At 42.0% G+C, this 21,762-nt stretch overlaps 2 protein-coding genes and 1 non-coding gene across 4 annotated transcripts in view; all 3 read right to left on the reverse strand.

The window, feature by feature from the left end:
• Positions 1-13,051, reverse strand: part of nckap5l (NCK-associated protein 5-like) — a 35,936-nt gene extending 22,885 nt beyond the window's left edge. The window contains exon 1 of one of the 2 annotated variants that reach the window (XM_047582880.1): positions 12,851-13,045. The gene's annotated coding sequence lies outside the window, so the exon portion shown is untranslated. Of the gene's footprint in view, positions 1-12,850 lie in introns of both variants that reach the window. The other variant, XM_047582896.1, reaches the window with a different exon arrangement.
• Positions 13,052-13,199: 148 nt separating this feature from the next.
• On the reverse strand, positions 13,200-21,654 carry kansl2 (KAT8 regulatory NSL complex subunit 2). Its single transcript, XM_047582909.1, has 10 exons — positions 21,561-21,654; positions 19,949-20,206; positions 19,627-19,799; positions 19,362-19,476; positions 18,997-19,160; positions 18,748-18,911; positions 17,948-18,044; positions 16,929-17,182; positions 16,051-16,257; positions 13,200-13,985 (listed from the first exon to the last, which is right to left on the reverse strand). The coding sequence occupies exons 2-10, from the start codon at positions 20,197-20,199 to the stop codon at positions 13,896-13,898; spliced, it is 1,515 nt and encodes a 504-aa protein (XP_047438865.1). The 5' UTR covers positions 20,200-20,206; positions 21,561-21,654; the 3' UTR covers positions 13,200-13,895.
• LOC124999143 lies at positions 17,668-17,801 on the reverse strand. The gene has a single exon (XR_007111157.1). It is a non-coding gene; the product is annotated as a small nucleolar RNA SNORA2/SNORA34 family (small nucleolar RNA).
• Positions 21,655-21,762: the final 108 nt, after the last annotated feature.

The raw sequence follows: 21,762 nt of genomic DNA on the forward strand, positions 1-21,762 counted from the left end.
TACCAGACACACGAAACCGAGTCCGATGACAAAGTGGCTGAGCGGGAGCCAAGGCAACAACAACAGGAGGAAGAAAACACGGCTTTCATGGGCAGAATGTGGGAGGATAATACGATAAAGCAATAATTGGAAGGCAGCACATCCCTGCGGCAGCTTCTCTAGACAAGTTGTAAGATCAGATCTATATGTTCTGATTTGAAAGTTGAGTTTAAAAAAAAAAAAAAAAAAAAAAAATCTGACCCTAATTGAGTCGACAAGAGACCTGACCTGAATCGACGTTGCCCCGGACCAGACTTCCTATAGACAAAAATCAAACGCCCCAGGCCGCTGACACGAGTGTTTGAAACTATTGTCATGCGGATCTCAGCGTAACAGTCCAGCGAGTTTGGCGAGTACAGGACTGTCCCACATTCTGAATTACAGTCTGTCTGAAATGGAGAAGATAGATGCTGACACTGATAAACCCCACATGGGAAACTCGGGGGAAACCCATAGGCAAAACCGTGTTTTATGACACACAGGATGCCGTTTGTCTCTGGGAAACTGCACAGGTCATGATTAAGAATTAACCACAAGAAAAAGAAAATAAAGACACGTCACACGCAGAGCTCCACATCAAAAATCACCCAGGTCAAAAGAGCTCTGGCCCACTGAGGATTTATCCTCTTACTGCTCACACATATGGCGGCCCTGCCCAGCCTGCTCCCAGCTCCAGGCCTCTAATCTGTGTCCGCCTAGTGGCCGCCCCACTCCGCTCTAAAATGATCAGTATTCATTTATGATGGAATTATTTTTGTAGCCACACCCCTGAATGAAGGATCTTGCTTATACTGGCCAGTTAGGGATCAGATAACAGACTTCTAAAAGGACGAGACGAGTGACACAACACACGATTCAGCTGAAGTTAAACCGAGGCTGCAGGCATCTGAGTTATTCAAATCAAGCTGGTTTGTCGCTAAAGTCAGTCTTTGTGTTAAAACTGAAACTCTGAAGCTATGTTTCATGTCACCTGGTTTCGTGCACATTTTCTGCAGACAGATTTTAAGTCTTGGCTACGGAGAAAATGTTGCAGTGTGAAAGCAAAGGGCAGCAAAAATCACACACGTGAGACTGTAGAAAAGATGCACACATGCGGCAGAAGCTCCCATTTAAACATTTAGAGTCATGATGCTTCATACAAAAACATACAACATACAGAAAACACCAGCGTAAATACCCATCATGCCGAAACAGTTTTTAGAAACAAATATAAGCCTAATATAAGTGCGCTACATTTGTTTCTATAAACTGTTTCTCCACAGAGAGTGATGCATGATGGGTATCTTTTCTACAGTCTTTCATTATCCTGCTTTTCATGATTCAGCACCCTGCTCATTACTTTTTTTTTTTGTGGATGTGCGTGTCTCTCAAAAATCACACATGTAACACTGAACCGGTGCAGAGCGGTCGCGAGACTGAAACTTCCTCCAATTCAAATGTGTTCCACATGTTTAACATTTGAATGGCGCTCTATAATTACATCACCTTAATGCACCCTTCTCCTGTGTCTTGTGTGAGACCTGGCACCAACAACTGCTAATAATCAGCGCATTCATTCATTCGCATTCTTGCCTGGTCATTTTTAAGAAGTCACAGTAAATGTCCCGGGTGAACTTTTTCTGGCACTCCAGTGTCGCTGAACACTGGAAGAACATTAGAGGGTTCATTAAAGGCCGGTGTTCCTGTTTTAAGAAGAAAAACAAACAAGAGTTTATCCTTCAACTGACAAATTCAGTTCACTTTGAAGAATTTGTGTGCAGAGACAACTCCACAAGTCAAACAGCAGCGCAGCACATCAGCGGTTAACAGCTCGTGTCACTCGAAAAAGAAAAAAAACTGAATGAAGGCCTGTCAGGGGATTGTCATACCTCTGCTGTGTCAGACATTAACACGCACAGACATCTGTATCCAATGAATGGGACATTGAGGGAGTAGCTTCCCTTCTAAGAGGGTCAAAGGCTGAGCAGGCCGACATGACCTGAATGAGAGCTGGTCACATGTTCCCCTGGAGCTAACACAACGGCATGAGGATAACTCTCAGCATAAAAGGCTTATTGTCACCCCCTGTGCCATCCACTTTCCCCCCAAAGAGAGGATCTTCTCTAACTGAGAAAACCTCAGTGATAATGTGGAGATAAAGAGAGACAGACGTCCCAATATCAGTGGCAGATAAAACTTGTCTTAATGGGAGAAACTTAACCAGGAACTGTCTGCGAACGTCTCCTACAGGCATGCAGGAAACGGACATGTGACCCACATCAAATTCAATGCAAACATTATGTAAAGAAGGACGTGTCACACCGTCCTCACACGACTGACACCTTCCTCAAACAAGCAGTTTACACACATGGAAATCCCTCAATACCCCCAACCCCAAAACAAAGGACAACATCGTCCAAACAGACCAGACCGGAGCTGAGACAATTAGGCGACTAATCGATCAGCCGATTCACAGAAAGCTTTAGGGAGCCAGAGCATGTTTGGCCAGGGTACTATCGGAAGTGAAAATTTAAAACTAACCCAGAACACGATTGCTGGTTAATGTAGATAATCAACAATCAATCATTTACAAGTTAAAAAAAAAGAAAAAAAAGAAGATAAAAATAACCTGGTTTCTTCTTCTCAAATGTGAGAACTTGTTGCTTGTTATGGACCCAAAAACATCCCCAACAGTCTGCCAACTTAATTAGTTTATGTACATGTCGTCTTGTGCTGATCGGACAAAATAAAAATTTAAACAAATGTTTCAAGAGCAGCAACATGAGTCTCAACGCAAAATGCTAATAACCTGGCACAAAAGCCATTTTAGACAAATATACAATGCGGAAATGTTATATAACTCACACATTTCAATTCTATCAAGGCTTAAAGTTGTGTGTAATGTTTGATTTAGTAAGTTGGAGTCAGGCAGGTCAGGATGGCGACAGCTTTAGCCAACACACTGAGCTTCAGTGCTGCTCCCCCAGAACACTGAAGGTGAAGATACTGAGGTTTACACAATAAAAAAAAATGTATACAATAAACTAATTTCTGGCATTCAACTGCCCAAACACTTCGATGAAGAACAGCTTTTGTTTAAAGTGTAAAAGCAGCATCATTTGCCGGATGCAGCTTGTCTATGAGGACCCTCACATTGTAATATTTTTGGACAAACTCACAATCTGAAGACATCCTGGACATTTTATAGATCATACATTAATAAAACAACTGGTAGATTAACCGATAAGGAAAATAATGGTTATGGCAGGCAGCCCCGGCCATCCATCAGCAGATGGTCCACCGTTACCATTTCTGGTCGGTGGGCGGCTGAAGAGGGGCTACTGTCTGAATTAGAGTTGTAAATCAGACTCATGAGCCACAAATGGTCATTGAGGAGTGGACAGTTTAATGGGAAGTAATGTGCACAGCTCCGAGCGAGGATGGAGAGCTAATCCACCATCAAGTAATGTGACACTGGGAAGTGCAGGGTCTACAGCGGGGGTTATAAAAACCCCGGCGGAGTTGGTGGAGGCCTTGTGTTAATTTGCATGAAGCCTTAGAGGGACCTCATTTGGAAGCTGGGAATTGAAGCTATAATCACTGGCTGGCTCTAGTATGTGATGGTACCTTTTTATGCAGCACAAAGACATTAAAAAAATCACCTCCAGATGCTACTATTTGGATCTGCAGTTTTTTAAGTATAAATGACAAATGTTCTCTGGTTTCAGCTTCTTAAACGTGAGGATTTTAAACTTTTCCTCGTCGTATTTTGCTTTAAGATCGCTGGTTAGAAAACAAGCAAACTGAAGACGACACATATTCACATGCTTGAAAGTTGAGATGAGTTCAAAATGTAAAATTCGGCCATTTCCTCACTGCTGTCACTTCCTTTTCGTGTCTCGTGCACTGGGTCTGTACGGTGAACAGAGTAATCTCTCTGTCCGATCTGTTCTTCCGTCAGTTCGACATGATGGGTATCAATACAAGAAGAAACATTTAAAAAGAGATGAAGAAATGTAACGATAAGAAGCCATGCGATATGTCTCCATATTGTGGCAACACAAGCTTACATTTCCTGCAGTTTTACCTCCAATCTGCCAGTATAAAGTATAAAGGCGTCGGGTGGGTCAATGAAATCTGCGCTGGTCTGAGATCAGTTTTGTGTTCTTTCTTAATTCCTCATTCATGCTGATTTTGTTTTAACATGAAACCAAGTGCATTTATTTACTCTTACAAATATTTATGTTCGTGTGCGAGCGTACTGAACGTGTGCGGCTTGTGTCAGCACTTTGTAAAGGGTAGAGATGCGCTACCTAGCACTGGACAACACGGCGTCATCAAGTGGCTTCGTAGTAGCCAGATGTTAGTAGCTGTGGTCAAAGTACTAAACTAAATATAGAGCTCATGTTTTGGGCTGCTCTGTGTGCGTGATGGCAGTTCTTAAACAGCTTTTCGTCTGGAAACCATCAGCTGTATCTGGCAACGCTGGTTGGAATTATAACAAGGTGGAATCGTTACAGTTTAAGAAAATCCCATTTAATGATGTCAAATGGTGACATTTTTATATTTTCTAAACAAAACGCCAAACGGATTAACAGAAAAATAACGATCCGATCAACAAATACTGAATAATATCAAGGTGCAGCCTCATGTACAACTTCAGAGCTGCTTTTCTGATTCCAGAGCTGCGGTGACCTTAATAAATCCCTCACATGTAAAAAAGATTCAAAGTATGCTCCCCAGTTCATTTCTGCAATCATAAAAGGCCGGTAATGAAAACCATTCGTCGTGGCCCCCGTAAAGGAAGGCAGGTTTCATACCACTGTAAATACGCCGCAGAGAGCTGCTGTCCCCTGCCAACCAGACTACGAGCTGCCTGCCAGAGGAACAACTGCGTTCTGTCCAGCTCCACGCTACATTTCCATGTGTGTCAGCAAACGCCTTTACTACATATCCGTGGTGACTCATTTTCACATCAAACTACTGAACTCTGACATGCCTGGAAAAAATGTGGAGGTTGAACAAGACACGCGGAGAGGCCGGGCAAGTTAATCCAGGTCAGAGGCGGCCGACATGTCCGGTCTACACAGCAAGAACAGGTGAGGGCAGCTCTTTATATCTGGAATTACTTTTAACCGCGGTACAACACCTGTAGGTGCATTTCCACACCAGGAGCTTTACCCGAGGAGCCTGCACAGATGGCTGAATTAATAACCACCTGCGTCCACAACAGGCTTTTTTTTTTTTTTTTTTTTACCTCCATCCACACTGCAACATCAAACCCCTTCTTCCACCAGGTCCACGAAAGACTGGTTTGGGTTTGATCCTCCGTTTAGACTAAAACTGGACGTTTTCTGTCCCAGTAGTAACTTGAGACCTAACAATGGAGCTGAGAGACTGTCCTGTAACACTAAATGAACAGTTTAAACTCCTAAAGGAATTTACTCGACAAATGTTTTCAGCCTCTCCTGCTCACGTTGGTTACCTGCACACAACTGAAGTACGCTCACAGCTTTGATTTGTGCTCAGACTGTAAAAGCAGTCGGTATCATCTGGTCCCTTTTCGTGATGTTCTCTTTTCTAACTTCTTGGAAACTACTACACATTGTTTAAGATACTTTTAGTATTTGCTGATTGGGTGGCGCCAACATATTAATGAATATCTTGAGAAAATATTTAAGAAAAATCAAAGAGAGTACTGATCGATCGTTTGATTTGACAATCAAGGTTTCACATGCTTGGTTCACATGTTAACCGTTCCATTAGCTGTGCATATTAACATCTTTGTTTGTGTGTGTTTGTTTGCGCCTCTCTTTCCTACATTTTTATATATTTCACCTTGCTCTGAATGACGTTTTGCTCTCTGTGTTCCGAGAACAATGACACCAGACAAAAGAAGGCACTCAGCAGCCACTTTCTCCTCATCCGCTCACATCTGCTCGCCAGCCACAGCCTCTCAAACTTGACCGTACTCATCCTTCACATCCTTTTCCCAAGGTCTGGCCAAGAGGAAGACCTATTTATGGTACAGATGGTATAGAGGGTTATATATAGAGGTTCCTGTTTAAAACGAAAAACTAAAATGTTCTCTCCATCTCACTGCGATGGGAAGAGCGCTGATGTTTTTCAAGGCGCGCAGGTCGAGCCAATGGGAGAGGCTTAGAAACAGGAAGCTCGTGAGAGTTTGAAAAAATCGGAGGTTCACTGAGCACCTTGTGGGAGAGATTTCAGGGACTGAAGCGGTGGGGGCGCACAAAGCTCCTCAATAACAACTTATTTTAAGACAAATGAAAATAAACGGCAGTGGCGCACAAAGAAACACTGTTCGAATAGAAACAGAACCTCCCACTGCCGCTGCTATTCTTTATCTCCCCAGTCTTAATCCCAGTTATCACGGGTCGTAACTCCCAACATAAATCTGAGAGTAGAACCTAACGCATTGCTTCTGCATGAAAAAAAAAAAAACCCTAACAAAACTGTGGCTGTTTAATCCTTTTTTGGCCAAACAGGACGTGGAGGGGACCCGGTTAGCTTGAATTGATTAAAGCTACATTCCAAGCCATATTTTCTCTGGCCTGACTGATGAATTGAATGTTTGTTACAGCTGCGGCGGCTAAAGGGCTGTTTTGCCAGCTTCAGTGTTTGTATGACCACAGATTCCTCGGTGGGGTGGATGGTCAACGAGTCCTTTGCGTTTTGGTGGGAGCTCTCTCGCACATACTATTAGGATTCCTCAGGCGTATTCAATCCCGCACACATCCAATACAGCAGGCGGAGACGGAAAACATGGGGTCAGGCCTTTAAGTCGTCTTTGCCTCATATTCTCGCTGACATGAATGCAAATAGTCACAGCAAGCCCCGAGCTGAGGTGGCCCGTGTTCGAGCGGAAGAAAACAAAGGCCTGTAGGGAAACAATGCAGCCACAGATAATTTCTTTGAAGTGAATCTTCTCTGTGTGCATGTAAACAGTGACGATGCTGCTGCCGCTGCTGCTGATATCTTGCAGAGCTCTCGGTTGGCGCTGCCTCCCGCTGTGAGCTCCGTCGTACCACGTTGACTCTGTGGGGTAATTGATGAATATTTTGCAATGCTAATGCAGAATCCAGAAACGCCTTTGGTGCATAACCATGGTAACTACAGTACCTGCAAACATGCAGCAGACAGCAGGCCGATAAAGGCCTGAACTGATAGCAGATAAGGGGGTCCCAGCCTATCCCGGCTTCAAAGCATGGCCGGTTATAAGGAGGGGAGGGGGAGGTACTGGGAGAAAGGACGGCTGCAGGAGGGTCTGACCTGTCTGCGCACCCCTACTAGACTTCAGACCTACTAAATTATTGTCTCGTGGCTCTTTCCTCCCTGTAAAAGCTGCGAACTACGACCTAATAAAGTGATATTTCACAGACAGACTGACCTTGAACGTCTGAAAGGACTCCTGCTCTGTAAAACACAGGTGTTGCCGCGAGAAGCCAAAGACAGAATGACGACAGACCCTGCTCAGAGGAGCTGAATCGGTACGTTTATTAACAGATCAGAGGAATATTCAATAACCATTAATCTATAGTTATTTCACTGGTTCCAGAGACTCCAGTGTGAGGATCAGTCGTTTCTCTCCGATTTCTAAAGACGTCACGTTCACGTTGACAAACTGGGAGGAACTTTTTCTCATTATTTCTTGACATTTCATTGAAGCAATTGCCCAAATCCACCATTATCTGCAGCTTTCAGAGCCACGAATAACAAATCCTTTCCTTATGAAATAATGATGCTGAATGTACTGTGCTACTCATCCATTAACCTCCAATCATATATTGATAGAGAAAGTAAAAATGGCTGCCACAGTTTCCCTGAGCGCCAGAGGACGCCTTCAGATTTCCACAATGTTCAGTTGGCAATGACAAGTTCAAGCTACTAATAAACAACATGTTTAGATTGTATCCCACCACCCAAAGAGATCACAGGAGCCTGTCAAAATGAAGTTTTAAACCGAGTCATTGTTTAATTTTCTAATCATTCCGTTGGTTATTAGTTATTACCAGAGCATGTTTTCCAGCAACGCATTGATTAGTCATCAAAACAGTTTTCAGTCGATCAACAGACCAATTAGCTGTTTCAACTCTGCTATGTTTCCTGCTGGACTGCGACCGCCAATAAATAATTTAATAACCAGAACCAGTTAACAGAACCAACAGCCAAATTAAACACTTACTCCATGCCACGTTTCCTCTCCGTAATAAAGCCTGAACACCGTATGTGGCGTCTGCAGCAAGTTGTGGGACACAAAGGCGTGCAGAACATCTGCAAACAATTAGAGGCGAACAGAGCGAGCAAGCGAGCACTTATACTGCCCATTACACTTGAATAAGTCACTGGCTCGGCTTTTCATGATGTAATGCAGCACAGCTTTGGATATGCTATCTCAAAGTTGCACTGGGACGGGGTTCTCACAAAACTTCAATCGAGCTCAAACACGGGCGCTCGGACCATAAATGTAACCTGGCGAGCGCAGAGTGGAACCACATTTATCCTCACCAGCTCTGAGGTCATTTCTCAGGATAAAACGTTCACAGCGCTGCATGTTCTTCAAGGAAATATCAGTCGAAATGTGACGAATTCGGGTGCAATTGTTTTCCGATTCCTTCTGAGCTTCAGGTTTAAATTCCTCCGGTTACATGAAAGAGCCAAAACATCCCAAAAATTCCACACAATTAGCTTCTGTGCCTGAGGTGGAGTTTAAAGATATCTGAGCCTCACATGCATCTGCTGAAGACGGAAAGTTTCTCTGAGCTCAACTTAAACCTGGATCTCCATTTAGTAGAATCACAACTAGTTCAGTCAGTCATGGTGCAATCAAATCAACAAGACAGAGCAGTCAGTGTATTAGAAAGCATCTTGTCTCCAGCAGCTGCACATTTTAAATGAAAGTTAACCATTTTATATATTGGGGAGGGTTTTCTTTCCCATTGTGACACTTATATGCTGCACCGCAGCCGCGTTGAGTTTTCTGCTGATCTGGAGATAAAGGATGCAGATCTGTGATTTCTCATATTCATGCCTGAGGCTCTGATAGTGAGTCAGTCCCTGCTGATCTTCTTTATAGCAGAAATAAATATGTTTATAGCCTAGTAGAAAACAAAAAGAATCGTTGGTCTCTGTATGAGGGAGAAATTGGCAGCTTTGAGTGACGGGTGTGTACCCTCACAGGTTGCCATCTGTCTGCATCGATATCAAATCTCCACTCCACTGCCTACACCTCTCTGCCCGTTTTGACTAGAAAGTTAGGTGGAGTCAGGTACAGCCACACTGAGCTTCTTCTAGAAACATACGTGGCATCCAGGGTTCGTCCATCTTTATATAGCGTTAACAGGCTGAGTATAAGACTGACATTTGTTCTCGGAAATGATATGAGGAGTTCCTGAAGGCTCCGTTAGCCTCTATTTGGTGAATCAGAAGAACTGAAAATAATAATTCAAAGAAAGAATTAACTCGATACCTATTAACTTGGTCCACACACTGCTGAGAAAGTGAACTATCTACAGAACCTGACTGAAATAAAATGTAAGCGGTCGACGGTCAAAAAATTAGACTTCCTCAGTTCAGTGCAGCCTGTGATCCAAGCAGTCACTGTCAGGAGGCTATTTATGTTGACTCAGAATCCAGATTCAGACAGCTGGTGTACCAAACAAATGTAGTTAAATCAGATGAACCATCACAGATGAATTTAAAGCAGTGGTCACTACATTATTCCAACAATAAGTGGGTGATGTGCACTGAACCCAAAAAGGGAGCTTCTCTAAAACAACCACATACGATGACTCATTATAACCGGAACTGGGTTCAATCTCATTGGTAAAATCTATGAGATGTTGCAAAATCGTTTTATTTAATTTGCGTGCACACGGAACAAACAGGAAGTCAGCTGACAGACGTGCTTAACAAGTCTTGGCAAAAGCTCGGAAATAATGTTTTGGCAAATACATTGCTGAGTTGCCATTAAGTTGCTATGTTGTACTCTGGTATTCAGTTCTCAACTCATGACTGCTGTCACCTTTAGCATGCTTTTAACAGAAGTGTGTTGAATCACATCACAGGTATTAATCGAGGCCACATTTAACAAAGGCACAGAGTGCTACGCTCCCGTTGTCCACTGACTAATCCAATAAAGTTTATTCAAACAAGATGGCCGCCCTCGGTGTTGACAGAAGGAGAGAAAGGCAGCTCTGAAATGCAAAGCTGTGAGTTAATTAATTATATTACACTAATCTCAGTGCTGTTGACCAATCATGACACATCACACTAATCCCACTAAATATTTTACTTGATGGAAATTTACAGGTGTTGGACGGCAGCCTCCACTGTGTTCTAGTTTGAGATGCATTGTGGGTAACGTAGGCACCAGGTATGGTGTGTGTGGTTGGGCCGCTTCAGTTTGGATAGAAACACGTCTTTAAGATCCAAAGTTTGTTTGAATGAGATCAAATCCTCTTGTCACAAGCAATTATTCAGGAAACTAATCAATTGGTGTTTAAACTATGAAGTCATGGCTTCCAGGGCCTTAGTGCCATGTGGCGTCTGAGGATTTCTTGCATGATATATGGTGTTTGTCTAAAACTGCCAAAAACAACAAACTGCAACATGACATCAGCAGACAATCTGGAAGAAGGCACGAGGCGAACGTCATTCCTTCTCAAAGCAAAAATCAAGTCAAAACAGCCAGCAAACACTAAAAGATTCATTGAGCATTTCACAGCACATCTTCAGTGAAACTTAAATATTTTACAGCCTGAATTCTGGCCATCTCCGCGAGTCTGTAATTCAAACAATCCTTCCATCCTCATTCCTTCTGACACAGAGCTCGGCCTTTGTTCAGAAAACTATGAGACAATGAAAGCAGCATGAGCGTATATCTGGCCTTAAACCAACACATCATTAAGCGTGGCTGTTTTTCTCCAACAAAGGGGGCTCTTTAATAGCTGCACAGCAATTTCTTACATCTTTCAAATCTTGTTTAATCTCCGAAAGGGTCGACAACTTATTAAGATTACTGGCACATGTTTTATTGCCTATAAAATCCCTTACATGGTGAAAACAAACAAGAAACAATCCACTCCTCGTGACCGGGATGCCATTCACAAAATGTGAAGAGCATCACATTTACTGAAAAGCAGCTTTGTTGAAGTACCAGTAGTCACTGCCAGCGCTGCTCCAGATAAGCTCTTATACTGGCAGATTTTGAAGGAAAAGCATTACAGCTGAAAAAATCCCAAGTCTGATCAGGACAAATGTGAAGCTGAGTTTTAGGAACATCTAACAAGAATTTATCGATATATTCTGATTGTTCTGTAACTGCCGGGATTTAAAAGAACAACACGGATTCAAAATACACGTTGATATCTGATAGTTAACAATTCATCTTCCTAAGGCTGCATTAGATTTGTTTCAGTCCACTGATTTGCTACACCAATTAATTTTGATCTGATTAACTCGGTCTTCTTCTTTACAGCTATCACGTTACTCCAATCAGAGCCAACTTCATTTTTCAGGCTATATTGAAAGAAAAATAAAATGAACGCATATTTCCATTCAGTACTGTTGAGAGAATAACATTGTGCATGACTGAAAACACAGCAGTCAAACATCATTCATAAACGTAGCCACTTCACACTGCTAAATTCATGTGTTTTCTTCTTCATGCAGCAGCAACTAACTTTTTTCACGACCACTGTGCATCATCAGGAACTGGAGCTGTAACGATGAGTCGATTCATTGACTGTCAGACAAGACTATTTTGATAAACAGTTCACCACTGTAGCAATGTCAAACCGTCTCTGGCTGTGGACTCTGGAATGTGAGATTTTGGCAAATATCTTTGGATAAAACAAGGCAGCCTAAATGTTCACAGGCCAGTATAGAGCAGTAATCGATGAGAAAGGAAATGACCCAGTTTGAATAAACATCATTGGTGCAAGTCATGCCAAAAAAATGATCTGATTCATCACTGGCAAAATAAGAGGAATAAGCAGGAAGCGCAGGCTGGACACTAATGGGTTTCAAAACAAGTCACCTTCATTCATCCACATGTTAAATTCAGGTTTATGAAGAGCACAAACTTCATTCTGCAGAGTAAAGGTCAAACATTACTGATATTACAGTTCTGCAGAGCAACGCTTCAAAGTTTCCCTTAAATAAAACAGGGCGGTTGATCCATGCTACAGACTCATTAATTCACAAACATCACTGCCGCGAGGCTGATGTGGTGTAATTGAAGCCTGCTGGTTGTGGTAGTAATGAAGCGCAGTTTATTCCCATCATAAACTGCCTTTCCTTTCCTTTCCTGCGCATCGACATGAGAAACGAGCCGCACTCACAGCGCTCAGATGACAGTTCCCTCTCCAGGTTCCCTTTCTGATTTCCGAAGCTAAAACTGCGACACGGTGTCAATCTCAGTCAGATTGCAATGCCGCTCAAAAAAAAAATGATTTGATCTTGAGCTGGTGGATTTTGAAAAATTCCTTTTTTTTCCCCTTTCTTGGGGACAGGCCCTAAAAACCCAAACCCTGCACCGAGAGGAGCCCCCTACGACACAGCCAGCGCTGCTACGCCCTTGCGTTTCACCGCAAACATGGAAAATGAATTAAAACACCGCCTAGTTTCAGACGAATATCACCCTACAGATGCATATCAATACTTCCCGTCGTGTACCGGTGCAGACCTTCACTTTCCCGGTGATGTGAAGACAATGAGAGGCATGCAGTGTCGGTATTCCAGCAAACCTCTCCACCGGGCGAACATTTCAGCACATGAAACGGCATTTTCCCGTTTTTAAAAAACTCACCTCATTTGGTTGGAGACTTCCGCTGCCGCTTCGTGCAAAGATGAAGAGCTACTAGTGAGATTTATCTTTTAAAATGCCTTTCTGGGGCTCATCTGGCAGCGGTGTCCTGCTCTCCTCCTCTGCCTCGGCGGCGGCTCGGTGTTTGGGTTGGAGGAAAAGTGATGTCATTGCATGAAATTGCATTACCCGCCCCACTTTTTTTTCCTCATGAGGCTGCCCCACGCTGCCAAACATAACTTCACCATATACTTAAAAAAAAAAAAGCTGGCCCTTATGTGCGGTCTGCAGTGTCTTTAAATATCACTTAAAATGACTAGAATCTGGAAATCATTAAGAAGAAGTCCAGAAATGTATCAGAAAATAGTTTATTTATACTTTGACAGACGGATGCCTTTTTATCATTAACACAAGAACTGGTGCGAAACTGAGACGCCACAGAACAGGTACAGTTTTAAGGCGAGTTTACCCATAAAAATGGATGAAGTGGAAATAAATACATGACAAACTGAACTACAGGGGCCATTTTTTCCTGAAGGTGACTTTAGTTTCAGGAGTGACTCTGGGTGAGTTTTTACAGAAATGAAACACGAGTAAATCTTTATAATGGAGCCAGAAAAGTACAGTTCCATTTACAGTGAAAGAAGACATGACTAAGGAACCATTCAGTGAATTAACCGGGGAAGTTTGGTGTCAACAGGCCAAACATTTTACTGATAACCAGAGAGAAGTTATTAATTAAACATTATCCATGTTTATTGAAACCTTACAGAGCTGCAGTTCATTTGAGGATTTGTTTTCTACTCCTGCGTAGCTCATGAACAAATGTGGCAGGCAGCTTTCCATTTCTTCACTTGTATTCAAATCAGTGTGTAGTTGTCTTTTAATCTATTTTCTCTTATACATATTTACCCAAACCTGTACCATATCCTCTAAACATCCCCGAGGCCATGTTTTCTTCCACTGTCCCTCACAGACCACCAGATTCACACAACAACCATTAGATTGTATTATAAAATGTTTCAGACAGATTGTTCCAGGAGCTTATTCATCTGGGAGCGTCGGTTGCAGCAGTATCGATGTCCTGCAGTGAATTGTCAGTGGCGTCGTCTTCTCCTCCAACCACCTCCGACACCACCTGAGTGGAAGAACAAGAACTTAATGTGCATTTAAGCTGGTAAAGAAGCTCTGGTGTTTTGTTTAAAATGTGTCATTGGTTGTTAAACAATGATTTCCTGCGTGGTTTGGGGCTCCACACACAACCCAGGAATGTAAACATCTCAAAAATAATGGTATCACTTGATTTGGGAGGAAAAAAAAACAACGTCTCGCCCTTATGTTCCTTTCTGGAAACAAAGCTGTATACATGAAGACTCACTGGACAGTTTGACCATCAACAGCTCCACATTTTATTAACATGAAATCTACGATATGCAAAGAATAATTTATATTCTCTATATACTAGTACATTTGCCTTTCTCACTAAGGGCAAACTGTCAGCATACAATTATACATACAGTACAAAAGTTGCCACTTACTGTAACACCAGAGTCTGAGGTTTTTAATCTTTACTCCGTAACAGTTGAATTACCCTGATTATTATGTTGAGTTGAGACTAAACTTATATTATGGTCATATTTCTGTTTAAAAACTATATGGCAAAGTGTCTACTCACACACTGTGTGAGTACGTTTTGTCAGGATTTTACTGATTCAAGAGTCGTTTGGTTGAGCCTAATACATGTATACACATATGCAGCGCTTCCCATAGGATTTCGTGAGACCCTGGAGGTTCTTGGGGACAAGCTGGGGGTACTATAATGTTATCCCAAATATTAAGTATTGTACCAGTCCATCTTTATATTTCCATAATGTGGAGATTAGATTTAGTGACAAATAGCAGCAGCCTGTGCAGTTCATGTACAGGAATAGTGGACATGATGCTGTTGAGACGTGAGGTTCCATGGACAGATTTATGAAAGATTAAATAAAGAAAATAAATCTAATTTATAGTAAATTGTTGACTTCCGATTTAACTTTGCTAGCCAGCCGTTATAAAGTTAAGCTAGCCCACATTACGTCTGAAATCATTTCCCAACTTTATGGTAGTAACTGTAAATCTCTATGGTCTAATAAAATCAAAAGCACAAACATTGGATTTTAAAGTGTGGCAGGAAAGTGGATTTTTATTAAGGACGACGCAAACAGCTTGACATGGCGTCAGTCCTGCATGTTGTTCATACAGTTTGCTCCATCAGTAGGTGAGCGACAGGAGTATGTGGAGGGGGGTCTGGTGAAAGAGATGGTCCAACTACTCGGGAGAAACATTTTTGGGAGCAATGGGCATTTGTTTGAGGAATGCAACAATGTTTCTGATTCGTTATGGAGGAGTACACTACACCTTCAGGTACCGCTATAGAATAAAGCTGATTTTATCTTTGGCCGAAAATGAAAGTGGTCAAGAAATATAGAAACAGGCCACACTTATATCAGTGCTACAAACCAATCTACTGAAACACAAATGACATACACAAGGACACATAACATTTTAATCTGCCATTTTCAATAATGCTTAGAGAAAAATAATAATAATAATAATCGTCCTCGGGTTCACTCTCCTCCTCACTTGTGGCTTTCGCACATGGAGTGATGTCAGCACTATGGGCAAAGTAAGTAGTTGTGTTGCAATTTCAAACAAACTTTTAGATCCACCCTCACAGAGTAACACACACACACAGAGTAAATCAATATGAATTGTGTTTTGGATCAGTCTAAATACATATATGATCAGACTTGTTGAGGTTAATTCACTCAGCCCTGCTGTTAAAGGTGTATGACAGTTATCTAACGCTCATTTTAAACAATGTCCCTCCTTGTTGTTTCCTTTTCTCTGTGTATGACATGTGTATGACTCCACGCTCTCCATTTCAAAAACACTAACCCTAACCCCTAACCCCTAACCCTGCTTACTGTAATTACTCCTCGTGTTCAGAGATTCCTTCATAATATGAAGTGGCCATGGACAAAATAAACAGGGTCCTTTCTCAGTGTTAATCTGAACTTCAAGAAACTTCAGAGTTGATGAATGAAGTGGAGATTATATTAGACTCAATTGACAGTGTGACATTAATCACATAGTACATCATCACAACAGCCATCAAACACAAAGACTAAAGATATTCAAGCTCCTAATTGAGAGTTAACCTGATCATCCATGATGGCATCCACATCCCTTTCCGAGAGCTCCTGTGCTGAGGGGTCCAAGTCGACCTGGTCTGGGTCTTCTCCAGTCAGGATGTCCATTGGGGCTTCAGCTATGGCCCTGATGGTCTGGTCTTCCAGTGCCAAGGCTGTGTCAAACTGTAGAGGAGATGGAGGACCCTGCATACCGTCCCCCTCCACATCCAGGTCCTGCATATCAAGAAATTCATCAAATATTAACATAAGGATTGATGTACATGTTTGAATTTACACAAATCACTTTTTTAAGAGTGAGTCCACATCCATCTGTGTTCCTATGTTGACATGTTGTCAGTGTGCTACTTAAGTGATAGGAAGAGTCTGCAACCCATTTTTAGCTCACTGGTCGTTACTGTTTCTTTCTCTCTATATAATATGTAAAACTGATCTGATAAACAAATAGAACAGAATACATAACAGTGCAAAAGTGCTGTTTGTAACAGATATTTGTAACAGATATCCGAACAACTGAGGACCTTTGTAACAGACGTGATGTAACAAAAGTACAGTGAGGCTGAAAGTGATCTCCAAACAGTAAAATTAGTCTGTGGAGTCACAAGCACAAGGGGGTTCAACAGAGTGAACCTGAACTCCAAATAGTTCCTCTAGAAGTGACTAAAGCATTGAGATCTGACCACAGAGGCCATGGTCAGGACGACTAACCCCTGCTGTGGAATAAGCCTCTCACACTGACCTTAACACAAACCACAAAAACAAACACATCAGAGTTTCTTACAGCGAGTCACTGTAAAAGTCACAGCAGCTGTGAAAGTAATTGTGTCAAATGATAGGTGTATGTTTAGAAAGAGAGTAGCTGGTTGGGTAACATAATTTCTACATACATCGCTGAACTCGAGTGGAAGGCTCTCTGTGGGCTGAAGCTCTGCTGCACTCAGATACATGTCTTTGCTTGCGGGGGTGAACTGCTCCTGTGGCGGGGGCTCCTGCTCAGGCTGGTACATGGGGGGAGGCAGGGTGAGGTGAAGTGGACATCGAGGGTCATCAGACTGACCCATGTGTACGGTACGGTCACATGGGACATCTTTGAGACCCGGACACATTTTGAAAAGCACCTGGTTGCTGTCTTGGTAGATGTCTAAGCATCTGGTTGTCAAGGAGAATTACACAATATATATACATACACACAATAAATAAAGACAGAAAACCAAATGTTAGCGCAAGAACACAAGTTTCCCACTTAGTATTATTTCAAATACTATGATTATTCTGGCACATATAATCTTAGTTTAATTATTTCTCAACATAAAGCTTCTTATTGAGAAGTCCTGCCTGTGTTGTTATGCCTCAGCGGTTTAGTACAATGTGTTAGTGATTTCTGTCTGAGCACCAACACTTGGAGTTTGTACAGCCTGTTCTCGGCGCAGCATTGTGCGGGTACAATTTTATCACCATCCAACTAAACAAACCATTAGAAGAACACAAGACTCTGTACTTGGAATACAACCACTTTGTCCTCACAAAAGTAACTGAAATATAAACCATGTCAAATGAAAAATATGAAAAACCTGAGCGATTACTCTAAATGATTTGGGGTTAAAGTGAAAATAGGGTGGGAAGAGATTTTGTTCCTTCCAACTGAACTGATTAGCCCCTTTGTAACTCTGGGAAAAATCAACAGACCACAGGAAGGAGATTATGTAGGCTCCCTTTAAAAGTAACAGCTACTGCAAGCTGCTGCTCTTGATTGGGGCCAAAGTGAAGATGGCTCAAAAGAGAAGAGCAGAGTAAGTTTTCAGTATAGCTGTGAAACTTAAACACAACTGTTGAACCTTATGACCAATTTCATGTGTGAGGTAGGTCTATTGTGGACAAAGCTAAACTGAAACATGGCTGAGGATACGTGAGACACAGTGCCGGGCCAAAGGCAGACAGGGATTGGTACATCGGGTTCCCTCCACAAAGGAGATGCATTTTTCATTCACCGTTCTTGAGTGCGTCTGCAACCGAAGAAAGTAAACATTAGATAAGAGCATGACTCAACGCATTCACAAAAGTAAACCAATTATGCCATAGTCATATTTATAATTCTGTCATTGCTTGATGCTGCAAAAGTATCTGCAGAAGCAAATGAAAAACACAAAGTGAAGTGTCTGCCTGATGTGCTCCATGTGATGGTTTCACAAATCTCAATTACATTCTCTCAAAAATGCACAATGGCAGAACCAAAAATATGTATTATCCCAGTTCACTGTAGCAATCAACATCCTTTGTTTTAAGTATATATTTTTGGCATTTTAGCCTTTATTGACAGGGAAGTGGAGAGATGGACATGAAATGGAGGCAGAGAGGGGGAAGAGACACGCAGGAACGGGAACCCGTGCAGGATTCAAACCAGGGACGCCTGCAGAGAGGACTTATAGCCTCAACACATGGGGCGGGTGTTAATGAGCTAAACACCACCCAACATCTAAAATCTTTATATGCTTCTGTGCTCAATCTATGGCATAAACTATAACTACAGCTGTGATTGGTCCAAAATGCACTTTCTTGTCTCTCAGTGTCTAAACCACCACAAAAATTCACCCTCTCTTTGCCTCGACCAGAACATTTCTCTGCTCTGATGTCTTCTCACTCTTGTAGTGATTTTCAACACAGATGTATAAATGTATTTTTTAATGTCCAGTATTACTCCTGTCCCACCTGTGAAGCTCCTTCTGTCACAGCCTGCCTTCTCTCCCTCAGCTGCCGGTGCAACAAGGCCTCCACACCATACCGACGACGGTATCTGCGCAGAGCTTTGAGCTTCTTCAGGTTCTCCCTTTCTTTCATGGACAGACCTTCAGGCCCTGTCAGCAAGCTGCTTCCTGCCACCAGCATAAACAAATGCATGTAATCACTGAGATGTGTGGGAGAGGGCGCTGTCAGTGCAGCAAATAGTCACCTGTTTACCTAGAGTATCGTGCTCCACTTTGCGGTTGTGCAAGTATCTACGCTTTTTCTCTTTAAGCAGGTGTTGAAGGCGTTTGAACTGGTCAATGTAGAGGGATTGAAGCCTGATGAGTTTTTCTCGAGTGATGAGCGCCACTTCCTCTGCGGTGTATACACCTGCATGTCTGCAAATACACAAGGGTGGGAAAGAAATTATTATTATTTCCACTGTTGTTGTTTGGGTTGTGTATTGACCTCACCTCTTCACTCGCAGCTAGACTAGATTCATGATAAAACAATGAAATTCCTCTTTAATGCAGATTAATAAATCTGATCCTTCAGCCTGAATGTTACACACATTACAATAAAACCATGATGAATCTTACTTCAGAGGATCCTCGTGCTCACTGTCAACACTGTCGGCCTCGCTGTCTGGGTCTCCTCTCCATGTCTGGTCTAGTACCAAGGGTCCCTGCTCCTCCTCACTCAAACTGTCCTCCTCTACCAAAAGAGGAAGTAATGAAAAATTAAAATCACATCTACACATACATCTTACTAAACTACATGCTCACTTCAGCAGAGTTGATGCACATGAAATTAACTTAACTGAGATCTAAATTTGAGTATTTTCCAGTCGGAGCAAAAAATTACCAAGAATGCGGCTAGCTTCAGAGTGTCCTCCATCAAGGTTGTGTGCTTCTGAGCGGTTGTACCCGCTCAGCTGAGATAACAGGGCCTCTGCTGATGGACCACTAGAAGCCTTTCTCATCTGTGCTCGGAGAGCCATGGTATTCCTGCGAGCATGCTCTGCACAGAACGTCACTCTGCAAAAAGGATATAGAGAAAAAATACTGGTCATTACTGATATCTGGGATTGAACATCCCCACTGAGATTTACTGTAAACAAGACTTAATGGTCTTTAAAAAAAAAAGTATGGAGTTGAAAGCTGATGAAATTTTGGCCTTCACTCACCCATCTTTCCTCTCTGCCTTTGGTGCAGCATTGGGGCAGCGCTTTCCGTTCTTGGCAGAGACGTAGCTGCACTGCTTGTATGGTGCGTTCTTGTCCTCCAGGATGTGTTTGATGCAGAACTCCAGGCCTTCGAGGCGCGGCTGAGAGCATGGTCGCTGGGTGAAGGAGCAGGCCTGGGGCTCCTGGGGTCGGGCTGTCTGGGTTACCCGATTCCGACTCGAAGGCAAAACGTGGATTCGTATCCTGTTCATTATAAATCTGTGAAGAGTTTGAGTGAGAATAAATAATAGTCCATTAACTAACTAATGTCTGATGGAAAACAAAATATGCATTTTTAAACTCCCTTCAAAACACACACACAAAATTCTGTTTAGAGCATCTCAAAGCAAAACTGTGGGTTGGACAAAACCAGACATTTAAAAAAAATCTCTTTGTATGAGTGCACAATACAATACATCCAAAACAAAACAATCTAATACTTTAAGTATTAGAGACAGTTGGTAGTTGATTAGTTAATTAGCTGATCAACAGCAGCTTAAAATTTAAGTATTTTCACTCCTGAAATCGCTGACCAAACATTTTAGATATTAAAAAAAGTCATCCTGGTTAAAGTGAAATCTACACATTTTAATTACATTTAGAGATATTAGTCCCTGTAGCTATTGCTAACCAATTATACAATCATTAGCTACTTGAAAATCAAATTATGCCTTTAATAATGTTTGCAAATGGACAATAGGACATGGACAATTTATGGGATGTTACAGACTTATGATACTGATGAAATCAATATCTGATAACTCAGACAATTAACACTCATTTTATATTTTATAAATGATTTAATAATTTAATTTAGTAAGCACATAAAACTGTTGCTAATCTTTTTAATAAATCAAATGCATGTCACTATTACTACTGTAATACATTGTTCTCCTACATATTATAGGTACACGTGGCTTATTTAGCCCTTTAATCACACAATTAGGTCCAAAGGGCAGAAAAGTCCGAGTATGCTGAAGGTTTACACGCGTGATTTAACAAAACCAGCAATAACTTACAATAATATATATATATATATATATACACACTATAATATCGGATGGTACTTTTTAAAGCACCATGTTTTAAGCAATTCGTGTAATGTAGTTAAGCTTAATTAGCATTATTAACCATAAGACTTGACGTTAAAGCAAGGTGGAGAGGCAGGTGTTTTGTAAGATTTGACGTATATAAATTAAGTTTATAGACATAAAGCACAAAAGCCATGAGTACAAATATTAGGACAATAAGAACCGTATTGGAATAAAGGTGAAAATGTTTAATTCAGATAAACTCTACAAGGAGCACGTGACTTCGTCTATGACAAACTCGTAACAAGGCGCCACACCGAGCTTCAGCCCGCCTCTCTCTACTGCGTCACTCCTTCAGTTACGGAGTCGCCATCTTTGTTTAGCCGTTGCTAACTGCAGCTAAACGCTAATTGTCACAATTAGCCGCTAATGAGCGGTTTTTGCTGGCTGACGGCAACATTCGGCCGCCTTTCTCGAAGTCGCGGAGATGCCTTGATGTCTGAACATGAAAATGACCTCATTATTTGTTGGTAACCGCTTACCTTGTTCCCAGACGGTCCGACCGTTCACTACCTCCTGAAGCTCTACGTCGGTTTTTCCTGCATGCACCGATAACTGCCACAGCTTCTGCAGGGACCCAGGAACCCCGCCCACTCTGAGCTCTGATTGGCCAGAGCCCCAGACGTCAAGAATGTTCATTGGTCAATTTAGTTGCCATTCATACTTACACTTACTCATCACCCA

This window comes from Mugil cephalus, chromosome 1 (assembly GCF_022458985.1).
Source record: "Mugil cephalus isolate CIBA_MC_2020 chromosome 1, CIBA_Mcephalus_1.1, whole genome shotgun sequence".
NCBI classification, from domain to species: Eukaryota; Metazoa; Chordata; class Actinopteri; order Mugiliformes; family Mugilidae; genus Mugil; species Mugil cephalus.

Coding starts and splice junctions, on each gene's coding strand:
- kansl2 (XM_047582909.1), bottom strand. CDS start 20,199: ATGAACAGGATACGAATCCACGTTTTGCCTTCGAGTCGGAATCGGGTA. Junction 18,912..18,996: donor AGTGGAGCACGATACTCTAG/GTAAACAGGTGA, acceptor TGCTGGTGGCAG/GAAGCAGCTTGCTGACAGGG. Junction 18,045..18,747: donor TGACAGAAGGAGCTTCACAG/GTGGGACAGGAG, acceptor CTTCGGTTGCAG/ACGCACTCAAGAACGGTGAA.